This window comes from Dipodomys merriami, unplaced genomic scaffold (genome assembly GCF_024711535.1).
Source record: "Dipodomys merriami isolate MVZ:Mamm:240054 unplaced genomic scaffold, mDipMer1.0.p SCAF_59, whole genome shotgun sequence".
Lineage (NCBI taxonomy): Eukaryota > Metazoa > Chordata > Mammalia > Rodentia > Heteromyidae > Dipodomys > Dipodomys merriami.
Window position 1 is genome coordinate 2,660,248 of NW_027206168.1, and position 18,973 is coordinate 2,679,220.

At 49.8% G+C, this 18,973-nt stretch overlaps 1 protein-coding gene across 1 annotated transcript; it reads right to left on the reverse strand.

Moving 5' to 3' along the window:
• Positions 1–412: 412 nt before the first annotated feature.
• Gucy2d (guanylate cyclase 2D, retinal) lies at positions 413–13,875 on the reverse strand. The gene is made up of 18 exons (XM_070001336.1): positions 13,140–13,875; positions 12,748–13,052; positions 9,989–10,340; positions 9,624–9,708; positions 8,747–8,849; positions 8,255–8,356; positions 6,334–6,414; positions 4,217–4,423; positions 3,939–4,095; positions 3,519–3,668; positions 2,754–2,902; positions 2,064–2,227; positions 1,714–1,906; positions 1,290–1,464; positions 1,065–1,163; positions 843–937; positions 628–713; positions 413–506 (listed from the first exon to the last, which is right to left on the reverse strand). Exons 1-18 carry the CDS (start codon positions 13,873–13,875, stop codon positions 413–415), a joined length of 3,333 nt encoding a protein of 1,110 aa, XP_069857437.1.
• Between the last annotated feature and the right edge of the window lie 5,098 nt (positions 13,876–18,973).

An 18,973-nucleotide genomic window follows, 5' to 3' on the forward strand; every position in this document is an offset into this window, starting at 1 on the left:
AGCGCCACTTCTGGGCAGGATTTCTGATGGACAGAAATCCACAGACAACTTTCACTCTGAGCACTGGCAGAGGTTGACCCCTAGAGTTCCAGCTCTTGCTCAGTGCATAGCCTGGGTTTATGTACTGAGGTCGGGATAGAAGTCCTGATTCCTGGGCCACCCGGGGCCTGTGGAACCAGTATCCCTGTAACACATGCTTCCCTCCCAGGGGAAATCCCTAGATTCAGGACCCAGCCTGGGCTTACTAGGAGAGAAATCAATACACTTGGCTTGGCTGGGGCATTCTGCCCACAGCATTAGGCCCACCTAGGAGGTATAGGCCCACTTAGGAAGCGTTTTCCTTACTGGTGTATCAGAGGGGATGGGGAGGGAGGAGTCTGAGGGGAGAGACAATACCCGCTCAGGACCAACCTCACTTGGCGGAGAACTGGCCCGGCCTGGCCTTCTCCAGTTTCAGTCTCCGCTCCAGAGGAATCTCTTGCAGGCTGATGCCGTGGTTGCTGGCCCTATAGGAGGAGGGAGGGCAGTGGCCTCAGGGAAGGGGGCTGTGGGAGCGTGGAGGGGACTACGGGGGTCACGCCCAGCAGGGGCAAAGGGGTCCGTCCAGTGTTTCCCAGCCAGACCTACCCAGGTTGCAGATCAGGTGGTTTGGGGATGGGCTTTGTGAATCCTAGCCTGCCCACCAGCCAGTATGTGTCCTCAGCGCCCTTGCCCTGGAGGGATGGAAGAGAAGAGGGGGATTTAAGGCGGGCTGGGAGAGGGTTGGAGGCTCAGGGCCCAGGTCGACACCTCCAGGAGGAGACAAGGTAGTGGGGAGCGGGAGAGAGGACCCCAAAACTCACCTTCAATTCCGTGCGGCCTCGCAGCTCCATCCGGAAGCCCTGATCCAAAGCACGGAGAATCTTCACGGTGCTCATGTTCACGTGGATGCGGTAAGCTGAGGCAGGGCAGGGCGGGGCAGGGGGCCCTGAGCCCAGAACTCACATCCCGAGTCCCCATCTCCACCTAAGCCCCGCACCCCCACCTCCACACCCCCTAACTCCTCCCACCCCTGTGACACTCACGCAACCCAGTGGACTCCATGCGTGAGGCAGTGTTGACAGTGTCTCCAAACAGGCAGTAGCGTGGCATTGTGAGCCCCACCACGCCTGCCACGCACGGACCTGCGGAGAGGGGCGGGCTTGGAGGGATGGTACTCCATCTGAGGCTTTAATACTCCCTCTACAGGAATGTGGACTGGGAAGGAAGTCTCAAAGGAAGACAGGGAGGGCCGAGGTACTGTGAGTTACCTGAGTGCAGGCCAATGCGGATGCGCACGGGTACCTCCGGCATATGGCGCATGCGGAAAGAGCCCACTGCGCTGAGGATGTCCAGGGACATGTTGGCAATCTCTGCAGCATGCCGCTGCCCGTTCCTCTGGGGCAGCCCTGAGGCTACCATGTAGGCATCCCCAATTGTCTCCACCTGGAGGTTATGTCAATTCAGTACTGAGCACCCCCTCGTCCCAGTACACAGAGAGAGGCCTAACTTAGGCTCAACCGGGATTGTTACTGACAACCTGGAGATCCAGGCTTTAAGTCAGGGATTGGGCCAAGAAGAGTGAAGTAAGGGAGGGCTGGGGAAGAGGACTAGGCTAATGGCCTGGGGCTAGTGGGCTGGGGACTGGTGCAGCTGAAACAGAGGTCAGGAAGTCTTGTGTCTACCATACACTACCTTGTAGACATCGTGGGAGCCAATGATGGCATCGAAGAGTGTGTAGAGGTCGTTGAGCAAGTCTACCACCTCAATGGGCTCACTCATGGCTGAGATGGTAGTGAAGCCCACGATGTCACTGAAGTACAGTGTCACTTCCTCAAAATACTCAGGCTCCACAGATGAACCTGTCTTCAGGGCCTCAGCCACAGATCTGGGCAGGGGCAAGATAGTGTGAGTGTGTGTGTGTGTGTGTGTGTGTGTGTGTGTGTGTGTGTGTGTGTTGGGGGGAGGTGTCATTTGGAGGCTGTCCCAGTCAGGCAGGGCTCCAGCTGCCTCTCCACCCACCCTTCTCCATGATGGGCACCTACGGAGGCAGCATCTGTGTAAGCAGCCGGTCTGTCTTCTGCTTTTCCAGCTCTAGCTCCTCTGTGCGCTCCTGGATCAGATCCTCCAGGTTGCTAGAGTATTGCTCCAGCATCCTCAGCATTGAGTCAATGATGTTTGTCTTCCGGCCCTTGTTGATGCTCTTGAACTAGGTGGAAGAGGAGGAGGAGGAGAATTTGGTAAAGCTGCCATGCCCTGTCTTGTAAGCCCTCTTCTGGGGCTATGTTCTTGAGCCCTCTTTCCCCATTCATCTTCTCATCAAATACCTGGAGGTTCTGGCTATGTGTTTTCAGATATTATTGGGAAATGGGGGTTCCTAAGAGTCATTTTCAGCTAGGAATTGACAGGGCACTAGAGCCAGTTGACTCTTTGAACTCCCAGGCCAAGGGACTTTCTATCACAGTAAGCCAAACACCTACTTGGTTCTCATTTAGTGTTACTTGAATTAAATATTTCTCCCACCCTAAGGACTGCCTGTCCACCCAAAGGTCTCCATAGCCCTGATTCCAGCTCACTCCTATTGTAAATCTGCTCCACCAAATTCCTGTTCCTCAGGTTGTCCCTTAGAAGGTAGCCTGGACTGACATAGATCCTGCCTGCCTGTGGCCTTCCCAGGATGCTAAATCTAGGATCCCAGTGGCTAGCCAAGTCCTTGCCCAATCCCAATCTCTGACCAGGTCAAAGGTGCGGTCTATGGAGGGCCGAAGTTCTGGCTGCTCTGCCCAGCACTGTGTCATCAGCTGGATGCACTCCATGGGCGCCTGGTCCATGGACACTGTGGGCCGGCACAATGGAGGAGGGCTCCGAACCATTTGTACCACTTCTAGAAGCATAAGGGGACTGTGAGGGCTGGTACTCCAGGCCAGAAGCTACTTCTAATTCTGGCCTAGCTGTTGACGCCTAAGGAGAGGGACTGACAAAGGGTCCTCTTATTCCTGAACTTCAGTGCTGTGTGGAAAGGGATCTCTAGGAACAATAAGAAGACCCTCAACCTAGGGCTTCTCAGTAAGAGGTGACATTAATAAACATTTATTGCACACATGATAAGGAAGGGTTAGGGTGATCAAGTAGATTTCTCAGCTAGTAAATGTAGCTTTGAATCTGGTAAGATTGCTCTCCTAACCCCTCAAACTCCCCACAGTCTCCTTTGGACCTCTGAGATGCAGAGAGAAGTCTGCTCAGTCCAACGAACGAGTAGGTTGAGTCTAGGATCAGGAGAAGCTCAAGAAAGAAAAACTCCTTCAGATCTGCTTCCATCTACCCATTCCTCCACACTTGGTTTCCCCCTGCCTTGATCCAGGAGACCTCAGCTTTAAGGGAGCTCCCATCTAATTTTCATCACTGGGCTTTGATGAAAAGAATCAGGCGGGGAAAGCCAGCCTAGGTCTGATTTGGCTCTGTCTTAACTTGAGTGCCAACCTGGCCAGAACTCTCCTTACCCTCGGGTGTCAACGCCAGCATGGCATAAGGGGTGCTGCGGCACACGACCTCCTGCATGATGATGCCCAGACTGAAGATGTCGCCGGCCAGAGTGCCCCTGCGCTCCAGGGCTGGGTCCCTAAGCAACTCCGGGGCTGTCCAGAGCTGATCTGGGGATAAAAGGGAAAGGTGCGTGAACTCACAGAGGACCGCGGCGGCGCTAGCCACAGACTCATCCGCACCCAGAAAGCGCAGGTTTATGACCTCCACACTCTCTAGCCCCTCAGCCCAACAAGTGTAGTCCCCAGGAAGGCGAAGCCATCTCAGAGAAAACCCCGCCCTCCCCAGCAGGCCACGCCCCGCGAGCCAGGCAGTGACCCCGCCCCCCTCAGTCAAACCGCCAATCAGAGCAGCCCTGAAGTGCGGAGGGGAGCTCGTACCCTCGGCGCTGGGAGGCTCCGGCAGCACTCTCTGCGCCTCCAGCAGTCTCCCGTGGCCGTGATCGGTGACCTTGAGCACAAACCTCCCGTCCACCACGCAGTTCCGGGACTTAAGCCGTCCGTGCGCCACGCCGCGATGGTGCAGATACCTCATTCCCTTGGACCGGGGTGAGAGGTAGCCTCAGTCTTCCCGCCTGTCCACCTCTCTTCCGTGAGAACACCTTCCTCTCCTCCCCCCTCCCTCCCCTTCCCTAACACCCTCCAGCCCCGCAACTCACCTTGATGAGGTCCAGGAGGAGAGAAGACTTGAACATCCAGTCCAGCTTTATTTCTCTCTGGGCAAGAAGATCGTACAGGGAGCCACGCGCACAGTGCTCTGAGACCACAGCCAGGATGCCTTCCCCAGGAGCTGCGGGGCTTTCTGCTGTCCCGGCCAGAAAAAGCCCCAGGTAGAGGGCCACATTCTCATGCCGGAGCTCTTGGAGCTGAAAGGGGTAAAAGCTGACAGGCATTTGACAGGGGGCAACGTGTGGAAGGGGCATTATTGAGTACTGCCCCAGTGTGTACACTGGGAACATGGGATTGAAGATGCATGAAATGGTTTATAGGGCATCTAGTGTGTTGGTGAGGGGACTTCTGTATTTTGGGAAATACAATATAGTCAAGGGCCGATCACATACCCATCAGGTAGTGAACTTGAACTTATAAGGGAAAGACAAACCACAGAACGATGATCAGAACCTAGGCTGGTTCTCTTTCATTAACAATAAAGTCAAGTCTTAGGGGAAAGTGCCTCCTGAAGAAGTCCCTCACACCACCACCTGATGCAACAATGTGTGTGTGTGTGTGTGTGTGTGTGTGTGTGTGTGTGTGTGTGTGTGTGTGTGTGCTGGTACTAGGGTTTGAATTCAGGGTCTTGTACTCTTGTTTGGCTTTTTTGCTCAAGGCTGGCACTCTACCACTTAAACCACATCTCCACTTCGGGCTATTTTTGTTTTGTTTTGTGGTTAATTGATTTGTTTGCTTGGGCAGGCTATGAATCATAATCCTCAGATCTCAGCCTCCTAAGTAGCTACAATGCCAGGCACTACATGAGCCACCGGTGACCAGCATTGTAACAGTCTTTTCAGGGAGAACAGAAAGAGGCTGACCATCTTCAGAGCGCATTCTGGGGACTTGGCTGGGGTGCTTTGCTTCCCTGTATCATTGTTAGATGCATCTGAGACTCCCACCCTCCCCAGATTAGGGAAGATGAGAATGAGCAGTCTGAGGAGTAAGGCCACACGCACTAGTGAGGATAGAGTGCCTTCCAAAGCTGGTAAATAAGGGAGGGGGGCAGGCCTAGAAGTTGACTAGTGCTCTTTCTAGCTTTTCTTGGATCCACATCACCAGAAAAAGGCTTCTTATTTAAAACACCAGGTACTAAATGGTTTAGTCTCATATAGGCAGTTCACTGAAGTCAATATTAAGCAGTGACCTTGGGCTCCCTTAGAGGCTTCTGGGAAGTAGGCCAGGAAAAAGGGCTGCCAAGTATTTAGGAAGAAGAGGGACATCAAGGTTGAAAGGACTAAAATAAGCCAGTCTATTGCTGCCTTGCAACTTTTTTCTACTTTATTCAGCCTGGGTCAATACACCTAGGATTATTCTGCACAAAAAGGTCTGACAGCACTTGAAGCTCACTTTTAACTTTATTTTTTTTGTGTGTGCTAGTCCTGGGGCTTGACCTGGGGGCCTGGGTGCTGTCCCTGAACTTTTGTGCTCAAAGCTAGTGCTCTACTACTTTGAGCCACAGCTCCACTCATTTTAAATTTTCCTATCATTCATCCAACAGCCAGCAAATATCCACTGGGTCTCTCTAATAAGCTAGAAATGCAGGGGAGGGGGGCAGAGGGAAGCCCTCACTCAGCTTGAAGTCCATGAGAGAAGCAGAGTAAAGAATAATAATAAGGGGGCTGGGAAGGTGGCTCAGTGGTAGAGCGCTTGCCTTGCATGCATGAGGCCCTGGGTTCGATTCCTCAGTCCCACATAAGCAAAAAGAAAAAAGCCGGAAGTGGCGCTGTGGCTCAAGTGGTAGCATGCTAGCCTTGAGCTGAAGAGCTGAGGGACAGCACCCAGGCCCAGAGTTCAGGCCCCACGACCGGACCCCCCCAAAAAAAAAAAGAATAATAATAAGGCAGCCCACAGATGAACATATAGCTTATATGATTAGTTAATACATGATTTATCACATTTAAATTGTGATTAGACCATGAAAAGGAGAAAATGACAGATAACTTGCTGTAGAATGGAGGGAACACATAACTGAAACCCACTTGTGCACCCCACTATGAAGAGAAGTCAAGGAGTGGGGAAAATTGATGGCTATCACATCCTCCATCATGGGTCTGACTCTTACCTTGGAGAAAACTGTTTTGGTTGCTGGGCGGATACTTTTGTGATGATCTCCTGGGAATTTCTTCAGCCAAACCCAATCTCCCTGCAGCAGAGAGGACAGAATTAGGAACTCAGATGTTTGAAGCCCCATGATGCAAGGAACTCTAGAATCTCCTCATTCCACTCTCCCAGAATATGTCTTCCATTAGAGAGCCTCAGGAATGAGGAGCTCCATGTCTGCCTATCTGAGTGAGTATCGAGGTGAGACAGATGTGTAAGACCTGAAGGGCAGTCCCTGCCACACAAGATATGGCCACCAAGAGTCTCACTGAGTGAATTTTGTTTTGTTTTGTTTGGGGCTAGTACTGGGGGCTTGAACTCAGGGCCTTGCACTGTCCCTTAGCTTTCTCACTCAAGGCTAGTGCTTTACCACTTGAGCCACAGCTCCATTTCTGGTGTTTTTCTGGTTAAATGGAGAACAGAGTCTCTTAATTTGTCTGTCCTGGCTGGCTTCGAACCATAATCCTCAGGTCTCAGCCTCCTGAGTAGCTAGGAATATAAGCATGAGCCATCGGTTCCAGCAAAAGTGAATGGTGACAAAGCCCTCCTCACTATCCCCAGCAACAAGAGAATACTGGGCTAGTGTTAGGTGTCTGGGTATTAGAAACCAATAGGCAGTTTCCTTTCTGGCTTTATTGTCCTTGGCTGTTGGCAGGATCATGGCATGTCATGCAGAGGAGGGTTGGGAAGGTGGCTCAGTGGTAGAGCGCTTGCCTTGCATGCATGAGGCTCTGGGTTCGATTCCTCAGCATCACATAAGCAAAAAGAAAAAAGCCGGAAGTGGCGCTGTGACTCAAGTGGTAGAGCGCTAGCCTTGAGCTGAAGAGCTGAGGGACAGCGCCCAGGCCCAAAGTTCAGGCCCCACGACCAGACCCCCCCCCCCAAAAAAAAAAACATGCAGAGGACCTGACCTTGGCTCAGTATCTACTGCTGTCATCGGAATGACCAAGAAGCCACTTGATCTGATTTCTTTTGCCTTTGCAAATCACAGGCAGACCTATTCATTGGTAAGAGATATGGACAGACCTATTCATTGGTAAGAGATATGGACTAGAAGAGAGTTATAAAAGTTTAGTACTGACTTCAAATTAGCATTTGGAAATAATGGTACATTTTTAATTGCCACCCAAAACTACATGTTTTGGATAAGGCCAGAACAACCTGCTCAAAATGACAATAATGTTCTCTCTGACAAAGGATCACAACGTCCGAAGGTGACCTAGTGTCATTTCTACATTTTCTCCCTGAACTGAAGATCAAGAGATGTTCTTTTTCTGCTTTAATGCTTGTGTTTCTAAGCCTAGTCTGAGTGAAAATGCAGAGGGGCAGGGGCAGGGTTCCCAACATGGCAGGAGAATGGCCTGATGGCTGTGTGGAATAGCACTGTGCCTGGTCCCAGCATGCTTCATGGCACCTCCAGCATCCAGGGCAGTGTGACTAGCATTTGAGGAGTCCTCACCTGGATCAGGACTGGATGCAGAATCCATCATCTTTTCATTTTCTGGTTGGTCGTGGGGCTTGAACTCAGGGCCTGCACACTATCCCTGAGGTTTTCTTTTTTTGCCAAAGGCTAGTACTCTACCAGTTTGAACCACAGTTCCACTTCCAGTTTGCAGGTGGTTAACTGGAGATAAGAGTCTCACTAACTTCACTGCCTGAGCTGCCTTTAAACCATGATCCTCAGCTGTCAGCCTCCTGAGTAGCTAAGATTACAGGTGTGAGCCACCAGTACCTGGCCCATCATCCTTTTCTTGGACTGGGTTTCTATCCCCATCTGGAGTTGTCAGGGTTTGACATGACTGTTTGTTTTCCTTGAGAGTGTGCCCCCTCCTTCTTCTGATCCTCCCAGAGCAGAACAAAGCCAAACTCAGGGGCAAGCTCACCTCATAGATGCCAATGTTGGTGCTGTCCGGGGGCTGGCTGGGGACACTGCGAATGTCTGACACACTGTGAGTAGCTAGACTTGATCGACTCCCCTGGGCCACCTGGAGGGCAGAGGTCAATACAAGGGATCACAAGTATTCTGAGGTCAGAGTCCTGGATTGAGGTCAGGCTGAGTTTTATGGATTAAAGATGGGAGATGAAGGAATCTCAGTTACAAAAGGTGATAATGACATTACTCCCCAAGCGCACAACACTTTACAGTTTACCCAAGGTTCGTTGTCTTACACTTTCACACTGCTCCCAGGAAAGTGGTCAGGGGAGAGGCTGTTATCCCCATTGCACGTATTGAGGTTCTCAGAGCTCAGAGCTGAGACAGAGATGGAGGCAGAAACTAGCCTTCCCACCTGGGGACTGGAGTGAGGGCTGGCTCAGGCCAGGGACCAAATACGTAGGGAGAAGACAGCTGCGTCCTGACCCCTTGTTTTCCTCACCTTTCGAGAGCTGCCTCCCAGTGGTTGGAGGAAGGTGATGTCATCCAGAGTCAAGATGATCTTGTTGGGGCCGGAGATCATTTGGATATGAAGAAGCCGGTGCCTGGTGGGGGAAAGGAAGTCATTCCCACAAAGAGGACCAAGTTCAGTGAGAAGAGGCCAGCAAGGGATGAGAGAGAGGGGTCCTGTTAGCTCCAACAAAGTGTAGCTAGACCCAAAGTAGACATCCCCTGAACTCTGCCAGCTCTCCAGAATCCTTACTCCCCTCTGTAAGAAAACTTTCCACTTTCTCTTCCTTCCTTCCTTCCTTCCTTCCTTTCTTCCTTGCTTTCTTTTCTTCCTTTCTTCCTTTCTCCCTCTCCCTCCCTTCTGTCCATCCTTTCTTCCTTCCTTTTGTGCTGGTACTTCCTTTTGTGCTTGAACTCAAAGCCTGGGCACTGTCCCTTAGCTGTTATTTTTTTTCCTCAAAGTTGGCTCTCTACCACTCGAACCATAATCCACTCCCAGATTTTTGGTAGAATTTTCCTGCCCAGGTTGGTTTTTGAACTCTGCTCCTCAGATATCAGGATTACAGATATGACCCACAGGTGTCTTGCCCCTCTTCTACTTTTCTTTTTCTTTTTTTGCCAGTTCTGGGGTTTGAACTCAGGGCCTGGGCACTGTCGCTGAGTTTCTTTTGCTCAAGGCTAGCATCTTACCATTTGAGCCACAGTGTCACAGCTTTTTCTGTTGATGTGGTACTGAGGAATTGAACCCAGGACATCATGCATGCTAGGCAAGCACTCTACCACTAAGTCACATTCCCAGCCTCCTTTTCTACTTTTCTAACATGTAGAGAGCCTTGGTCCCCCTCCACTCCCCTCACTCCCCCACTCACCTCATATAATGGGCCAGGAAGGCTCCAGTCAGCCCCATCCCTATGACCAGGAGGAAACCAAGGAAGACTAGACCTGGCTCCAACCCTGAAGAGACAATGAGAGGAGAGACTCTCAGGAACCCCTTTCCAGGAAGGCATGAAGTCAGACCAATCCCAGGAGACTCCAGGACATGGGGGTAAGGGTTGGGAAGGAGGGGGGGGTACTTTGGGAGAAGGCCTGGAAATTTTTCCAGAGGCCTTTGGGACTGCTCAAGAGAGGGATCCTGAGCAAGCCAGATGACAGAGAAAGATCTGGAAGAACTATTTTTCACCACTTGGTGAATGCTCTGAGCAGTCTCAGTGAGAGCTGGAGTGCTTTCCCTCACCTCCATTGCAGATGACATCCGGATCGAACCAGCAGGAGGGATCCGGCCCAGGCCCTGGACCACCATAAGGGAAATGCACTGGGGTCCCCGCGGAGTGGAGAGACCCCCGTGAGGGGTCCAGCATGTATGTGGCAAACAACTTGTCTCCTGCCGCGTCTGTGTCAAGTAGGACAAAGGAAGGTTCCTTGGTTCCTCCCAGAGTCCCGCAGAAGCCAGGGACTTGAGCATCCCTGATGTGGCGGGCCACTGCTGCTCCTGACACCCAGCCGCCACCTGCAGCCGCCAGCGCTCCTGCCATGCCCCAGGCCAATAGAAAGACAGCATCATAGATGGTGCCAAACAGCGGGGAGACCTGGAGAAGGTAGTACAAACCCAGGGACCAGAGTTATAATCCATACGCCAATGGAATTCATTGTGCCTCACACAACCTTCAAGCTTTGTGCTTACTGGCGGTTACCACTTCCTAGTCAACGACTTCCCACATCCCTTCCCATCGACCATCACTTCCTTTCTCCCCATTGGCTCTTGCTTCTCTTATTGGTTATTCCCCCTCGTCTTCCCCCCCTCCCCCCACCCAATCTCTCTTTCCCAGACCTAAGTTCTTCTCTCAAGGTTGTTGATTCTAACTGCATCTTCTAAGTCTGTTTTTTTCCCTTCCAGTTGGTTGTCCTGCACACACACACACACACACACACACACACACACACACACACACACACACACACACACACACACACAATCTTACCACCTGCTATTCATCTAAAAGCCTCCTTTCTAATCAATCCTTTAGTTAGCTTCTGTTTTCTATGGAACCCCCGACCCCACCCCTTATTTTTCCTTTTACCAAAATGGTACCTTACAGCCTTATTGGGCCTCTACTATGTTAGCATGCCAAGCAATGTGTAACGTAAGAGACATATTGAAACAGTACCTGTCTCAAAACTTCTCATTTAGTTGGAGACAGATGAGGAAGTTAAAGTAGTGCAATAAATAATGATAGGGGAAAGTGATGGCGCTTCAGTGACAGAATTAAGAAGAAGAGGAAGAGGAGGAAAAGGAGGAGGAGGAAGAGGAGGAGGAGGAGGAGGAGGAGCAGGAGGAGGAGGAGGAGGAGGAGGAGGAGGAGGAGGAGCAGGAGCAGGAGGAGGAGGAGGAGGAGGAGGAGGAGGAGGAGGAGGAGGAGGAGGAAGAGGAGGAGGAGAGTTCCAGAAGTAAGTAACCATCCCTTAGGGGATGAAGCAGAACTATTCAGGAGAGGGTTGAGCAAGAGAGAGAAAGTAACACACCCCAGAAGCTCAGTGGCAAAAGAGAAGGGCACTTTAGGGAACCTGAAGTAGCTCCGTTTGGCTGAAGTTCATAAACGAGGAGAGAGACTCAAGTCCTGATAAATCATGTGAGGAGACCTCCATCTATATGGGCACCAAGGGTCTCTAATCCAAGCTGAAATAAGCTATGCAGAAGCCACTGGGAGGCTACAACTGGGTTGTGATGTGTGGAGTGTGTACAGAGCTTGATCTAGTTGTTCGATGGGAGAGGCCTGAGGATTGAAGCAGAGACCATATGGGAGATTATGCTCTGGGAGAGGGGTCAAAGATGCTATGGCCCAAACTAGGGTCATTGAGGATAGAGAAAGTGAATGGATTTGAGTGAGCTTTAGGAAGTAAAAGTGATGGGGCTTGGTGTCTGGATGTGGGAGGACAAAGTAGAAAGAATCAGGGTGACTCTCTTGGGTCTGACTTGGGCAACTAGTAGAAAGTTGTATTAGCCACAACTCACTTCACTGTCTTTTTTTTTTTTTTTTTTGCCAGTCATGGGGTCAGAACTCTGGGCCTGGGCACTGTCCATGAGCTCTTCAGCTCAAGGCTAGCACTCTACCACTTGAGCCACAGTGCCACTTCTGGCCTTTTCTGCTTATGTGGTGCTGAGGAATCGAACCCAGGGCCTCATGCATGTAAGGCAAGTGCTCTACCACTGAGCCACCTTCCCAGCCCATCACTTCACTGTCTTTACCGACAACTAAAGAGAGTTTCTTTCCACTTCTCTTCTTTCTCCACTGTCTGATCCTTCCTCCCATCCCAATCTATTCCCATTCTCTCTCTCCTCTCTCTCTCTCTCTCTCTCTCTCTCTCTCTCTCTCTCTCTCTCTCTCTCTGTCTCTGTCTCTCTCTCTCTCTTTCTCTGTCTCTCTCTCTCTCCATTGGTTACCCTAAATCCTCTTGGGGGGAAAGCCAGGGTATTGATGGAGAATATCTCAGTCCCTTTGATCTATAGTCCCCTTTTCGAATTATGGCCTTTTGTGTTGGCTACTTTTCTGCCCATGTATCTAAATTCTTCTCTACATTGTTTCAAGCTCCTACTCTTTTGTGCTTAGATTGTCTGATCTGAGTTTCTGGAAACATAGGGAATCCTGGGTATTAGGTAGACATCGGAAATTATCTTTAGATTTGGTCATGGGAGCCTCTTGCTTCACCTAGGGCCTTTGGGCACTTACAAGCTGCCAAAGCCCTTGATCTTCAATTGTCTCAGTTGGATACCAGAGGAAACATTGAGGGCCTATAGGAAATACTTCCAAGGCAAGTGCAATACACTAAGATGTCCCCAAGCAAGACCAAAGGAAACTCCAGAAAGAGCTGTGGTTCACGGGCCCCGCCCTCCTCAGTGGCCGCCTCCTCCCGCGTCTCACTGGCTCTATCCACCCTTCTCTCCCGTCCACTTTCCTGGCTCTGCTCCCTCTTCGCTGCTCCTTGGGGGCCATCTACCTGCTGCAGATCCAGGTCTGAAGGCAGTTCCCGATGCTCCTGCGCTCTGCGCAGGCTGTCCCGCACGCTGCCGCCGGGAGGACAGTGGCGCGTGAGGGTGAGCACCGCATCGTGGGCCCGGCGAAGCTGGGAGCTGTTGGCCAGTGCAGCCAAGGCCTCCCGGCCTGGGGACAAGGCATAGTGGAGTGTGTCGAAGGGCAGGAAGACCAAGGAGCCATCAACCAGGCCTAGCTCCTCGGCGGCCTCCAGTAGGTAGCGCTGCTCCTCGCCGCCCAGCAGCACCGAGTGCATGACCATGATCACTACTGCGAACAGAGACGCGACTCGCTGCGCTGCGCGGTTGCCAGCAGGACCCGCCCAGCAATCTGCGGCCACCCTGCAGGGGAACCTACCTCTGACCCGAGGCCCATCCTGGACCCTCCTCAGGGCCTCGCGGGCTCCGGATAGGTCCGAGGTTTCCATGGTGGTCACCAGGGTGACTGGCAGGCCCCGGGCCCTGAGTGCCTCGGACAGAGCACGCCCCGCTTCCACCCACAGGTCCTGGGGCGCGGTGATCAGGGCCACGCGCGCCCAGCGGAAAGCCCGAAGGAGGACATAGATGGCCTCCGCCGCAGGGGTCACAGCGGGGGCCGTGGTGCCCACCGCCCGCGTCCCCGGGCACCCCCAGGGCACCAGCGCGACCCCGGCCTCTTGGGCCAGCAGCTCGGCCGGCCGGCAGGCGGCAGGGTTCACCGGCCCCACCAGGCCCGAGACGCGCGCCAGCGCGGGGGACACGGCCCCCAGCGCCCCCGGCGTCCGGCAGGGCTCGGAGAGCAGCGCCACGGCGAAGCGCGGGCCGCCTTCCGGGGCCAGCGCATGGCTCAGGCGATCGGCCGCCAGCCGGGCGGCCAGGTCGGGGCGGGCCCGGGAGAAGATGGGGTCGCAAGCCCAAGGACCCAGCACCCCGACTTTGAACACCGAGGAGAGGGCCGAGTGGGATGAGAGAAGCAGGAAGAGCAGGAACCTGAGCAGCTGCGTTCCCCTCCGGGGCTGGACCCGCGGGAGGCCGCTCGGAAACTCGGGGCTCCAGGCCGAGGCACCGAGGGAGGGGTCGGGAAGGCCACCCTCTGGGACAGCGGACACGGTCATCGCCGGCTCCTGTGAACACAGACGCCGCAGGCCGGGAGATCGAGGACCCCCTCTTCCCCCCAGACCTCCCTTAGGGCTCCTCATCCCCTCCATATACACCTGCAAGCCTGTTTCTTACATCCCACTTCACCCATGGACCCACGGGGTATTTCCACTTCCACAACACCCCCATAGGCAGAATTGGACGATCAGATTGGCCAGGGGGAGAGGGGATAGCGCGAAACCTGGACGCACCCTCTGCCCTCCCCTGCTTCTGGTTCCAGCTCGTTTTCTCCTGTCAACAATGTCAATGCTGACAGGAGCTAACAGGGACACACCCTGGCGCCTAGACCACACCTGAGTCCTGAGTCGGGCCTAAGACCCGGCCCAGCGGAGGAGCCTTTGCCACTCACCAGAAAGTCCAGGGCTCGGGCCCAGGGCCCGGGTGAGGGGTCACAGGTCGATCCCCCTTCCGTCTGTCCAGCCCAGGGCGGGGTGTGGGAACAGCCGGCCAGAGCCCTTAATCCCCCAAGCTGATTAGGATCCCTTAATCAGTCAGAGAGAGGCATGCCAGTGGAGGATGGGAGCCCCTAGTTCACCTCTTGGGGTGGCATCTGTCTTGCTTCCAGCCTGGATCTGATTAGCTAACTGCATAAGGGAGGAAAATAAAATCAGATCCCTTCCTCACACCACATACACACTCAACTCCAGGCTACAGACATACACATGAAAAAAAAAACCAAACTTTTTAAATGAGTTTTTTCTCAACTATCATGGTAAAGGATAGATGAGACTCATCTGTAGATGCTAAAGGTGGGTAGATTATTTCCCTACATGTCACTTCTGAGTTGGAAGAGAGCAACAGTTGTATAGTTACTGGGTTTTTGTTGTTGTTTCTGGTGGGGGGAGGGAGTGGGTTGGTGCCCTTCTTGAGTCATCTTGTCTGCAGGTGTAGAGTTTCTATCTGTTTCCTCATAGGTTGATTTTGGTCATCTGGTCAAATGTCGCCATATTTCTCCATTGTATGATGACTGCTTTTTCTCTGTCTCTCTTCTAACTCATTATGCAGCACCTTAAACTTAGAGTTATAAAAGTACTATAAAGAATATGAATGTGGGGCTGGGAAGGTGGCTCAGTGGTAGAGTGCTTGCCTTGCATGCATGAGGCCCTGGGTTCTATTCCTCAGCACCACATAAACAGAAAAAGCCAGGAGTGGCGTTGTGGCTCAAGTGGTAGAGTACTAGCCTTGAGCTGAGGAGCTGAGGGACAGCACCCAGGCCCAGAGTTCAGGCCCCACAACTGACAAAAAAAAAAAAAAAAAAAAAGAATATGAACGTAAGTTCAATGTGATTATTTGCACCTGTAATTTCAGCACTTGGGAAGCTGAAGTAGGAGATGGTGGACTACACAGAGACCCTGCTTCAACTTTTTCCTCTCTCCTCCACCTCCCAAAAAATTAGGCAACCAACAAAATTGGAATATGAATGAAAGTTACCAAGATACAAATTAACTGCATAAATTTGCAGTTAATAACTGTTCTGTAATTTGCTTAGAGACTATTCCTATTTTAGGAAATATACACAAGTATAGTGTTAAACATCATGATGTATGTAATCCTCAAATGGTTCAGAAGATATATGTGACAGATTGCATATATAGTATGTTGTATATATAATAATTTCAAATAAGCAAATGGGTAAAAATGTTAATAGGCAAATCTGGGTAAATAGCATAACAGAATGTATTTATTGCAACATTGTAACTTTGAAGTTCTTTCCAAATAAAAAGTGACAAAAAGTTTAAAAATAGATGCCTTTATTAATCCAAGGTAGGAGTTTTTTAAACACATAAAGTAAAAACTGTAAGAAGAAATATTAATACATTTTAACCATTAAAATTTTAAATGTCAATAAAAGATCTGGTATTCTCTATTCTTCAAGTGCCATTTAAGTTGAAATCTATAAATGTGGCTTAAAATGACATCTTTATTGCAGGCAGCAATATGGATGATCTGGTATAGAAATTTAAATACATCATAAATTTTAATTTTAGTAAATTTCTGTAAATAAAAAAATAAAAATGCTTGGTCCCCCAAAATGCATAACAAAGAAAACATAAAGTTTATACTGGAAGGCATTTGTAAATTACTAACAGAGCACATCTTTTTTTTTTTTTTTGTCAGTCATGGGTCTTGAACTCTGGGCCTGATGCTGTCCCTGAGCTCTTCAGCTCAAGGCTAGCACTCTACCACTTGAGCCACAGTGCCACTTCCGGTTTTCTGGTGGTTAGTTGGAGATAAGAGTCTCATGGACTTTCCTGCCTGGGCTGGCTTAGAACCACCATCCTCAGATCTCAGCCTCCTGAGTAGTTAGGATTATAGGTATGAGCCACCAACGCCCAGCTACATCTCTATCTCTCTACTTATCTATGTTGATCTATAGCTATGCTCTATAAAACATACATTAGTGTCAAAAATGGACAAAGAAGTTAGGCACAGGCAGCTCATACCTGTAATTGTAGTTACACAGGAGGCTGAGATCTGTGGATCCAGTTCAAAGCCATCAGGGCAGGAAAGTCCATGGAGTTTCCCATCTCCACCAAAAAGCTGAAAGTGGTTACTCAAGTGGAAGAGTGTTATGCTAGCCTTGAGCACAAAAAGCTCAGGGACAGAGTCTAAGTTCTGAGTTCCAGCACCAGGACCAATGCACATACACACATAAGTCCTTGTCTTACTGAAGGTTAAAGATGATAAGCAAGATTAAAAGGAAAAATATATTCTATATCGTGGAAATAGAGCTGTGGCTCAAGTGGTAGAGCCTTGAACAACAACTGGGAAAACTCACAGGGACGGTTCCAGGCTGATTTTAAGCTCCAGGATGGGTACAAACATTTTAAATTTAAAAATTAAAAATTAAACACACACACACTATATCTAGTAAAATATGAAGGTCTATTAGGCTTTATGGAGATACATTGTTGCCATATTAGGAATTTTTATGTATGTTTGAAATATTTTATCTCTTAATTAAAAAGTTATTTTAAATAAAAAAGTAAATATCTGACCTGTAGTAGAGTCAGTGTTCACTTGTATAGTCTTACATTGCTTTTGCATCTTCCTCTCACTTAGCTTTTTTTGCTTGGCTTTTTCATTCATGGCTGGGACTCTACCATTTGAGCCATGCTTCCAGCCTAGCATTTTCTGGCTAATTAGAGAGAGAGTCTCATGGACTTTCTACCTAAACTGGCTTTGAGCCACAACCCTCATATCTCAGTCTCCTGAATAGCTAGGATTAGAGACCTGAGCTACCAGCACCTGGTCAGTCCTTTGTTCCTTATTTTCCATGAAGGTCATTTTCCCACACCTCCCTTCTTCTCATACAACTTCTTGGACTCAAGGAAACTACTCGATCCTTTCATTTCTCAGATGGAACTCAGAGGCTGATTTGGCTAAGTCAGGAATTCCCCAAATATCCTCTAGAACTCTTTCACTGATATCGATAAAGATGAAGGGCAAAAAAAAAAAATGGGGGGCTGGTACTGAGGCCTGGGTGACGTCCCTTAACCTTTTCGCTCAAGGCTGGAGCTATACCACTTGAGCCAGAGCTCCATTTCTGGCTTTTTGCTGGTTAATTGGACATAAGAGTCTCAGTATTTTTTCTGCCCAGACTAGCTTCAAGCCAGGATCCTCACATCTCTGCCTTCAGAATAACTAGGATTATACCATCTTGGCTGTTTTTCAGTGTTAAATTTAGTGGCATTAAGTGCATTCACATTGGGTGAAGCCAGTACCACCATTTATCTTTCCCATCGGAATCTCTCCCCATTGATCATTAATTCCCCATATCTCCTGTCCCCAGTTCCTACAGCCACCATTCTTCCTCCTGGCTCTGAGTCTGGCTATTTCAGGTATCACATGTAACAGCCTCAAGTTTTCAACCTCTAATAACCAAGGACATACAAAAGAAAATATCTTGTTATTTTCTCATGATGGTACTGGGACTCCAGTTCAGAACCTTGAATCTTTCTCACCTGTCTTACTCATGGTTGGTGCTGTGCCACCTGAGATATACCTCCACTCCAGCTTTTTTTTTAACTGGTTAATTGCACATGAAGTCTCTGGGACTTTCCTGGCTTGAGCTGGCTTCATACCACAATCCTCAGATCTCAGCCTCCTGAGTAGCTAAGGTTACAGGTTTGAGCCACTGGTGACAAGTTGTCTTTTTTTTTTTTTTTTGTCATTTTCTTTCACTTGGCAAGTTTTCAGGTTATCAGAGTTTCCTTTCTTTATAAAGACAATTCTATTCCATTGTATGCAAATACCACATTTTGTTTATCCAATCATCTCTCCGTGTACCCCGGGTAGCTTTTACCTTTTGGCTACTGAGAATAATACTACTATGAACATACAAATCTCTCTTAAATTTCTACTTTCATTTCCTTGGGAACTGAAAATGAAATTTTTGGATCACATCATGATTCTATTTTTTATTGTTTTAAGAACTGGCATACTGCTTTTTAAATATAGTAGCTACACCATTTTCAAGTTGTATTTCAGGTATAGAATATTTTTAAGTTTGTCTCTGTCCTCATTCCAAAATTACACATCCAGTAGCAGCTCCCACACTGCCCCTCCCTTTCTACAGAAGCTGCAGGAGTTTGTTCAAGATTCTTTTTTCTTTTCTTTTGCCAGTCCTGGGGCTTGAACTCATGGCGTGGGCACTGTCCTGAGCTTCTTTGGCTCAAGGTTAGCACTCTACCTCTTGAGCCACAGCACTACTTCTGGCTTTTTCTGGGTATGTGGTGCTGTGGAATTGAACCCAAGGCTTCATACGTGCAAGGCAAGCACTCTACCACTGAGCCACATTTCCAGCCCCCTCAAGTTTCTTATCTGTTGCTGTTAATTGTATTGTCTGTAATGTACTGAAACAAAATATACCCTCTTGTACAAAGGGTGGAGCCAAATCTTAAAGCAGCCGCCAGCTGGGGTTACCAGAGGGCAGAATTATATTTAAATCCGACTACTATGAATAGCCTGAGAAGCTGTGAAGCTCCCACTCAAGAAGGTCTTTCTTAGAAGTAAAAGCAAAATGTCCTTCTTTGGGTATTCTTGTCCCTCCCT

Excerpts from the sequence above, each read along its gene's own strand:
- Gucy2d (XM_070001336.1), bottom strand. The coding sequence starts at position 13,875 with ATGACCGTGTCCGCTGTCCCAGAGGGTGGCCTTCCCGACCCCTCCCTC. Across the intron at positions 3,669-3,938 it reads GGAGCCTCCCAGCGCCGAGG|ATCAGCTCTGGACAGCCCCG; the intron begins GTACGAGCTCCC and ends TTTTATCCCCAG. Across the intron at positions 938-1,064 it reads CATGGAGTCCACTGGGTTGC|CTTACCGCATCCACGTGAAC; the intron begins GTGAGTGTCACA and ends GCCCTGCCTCAG.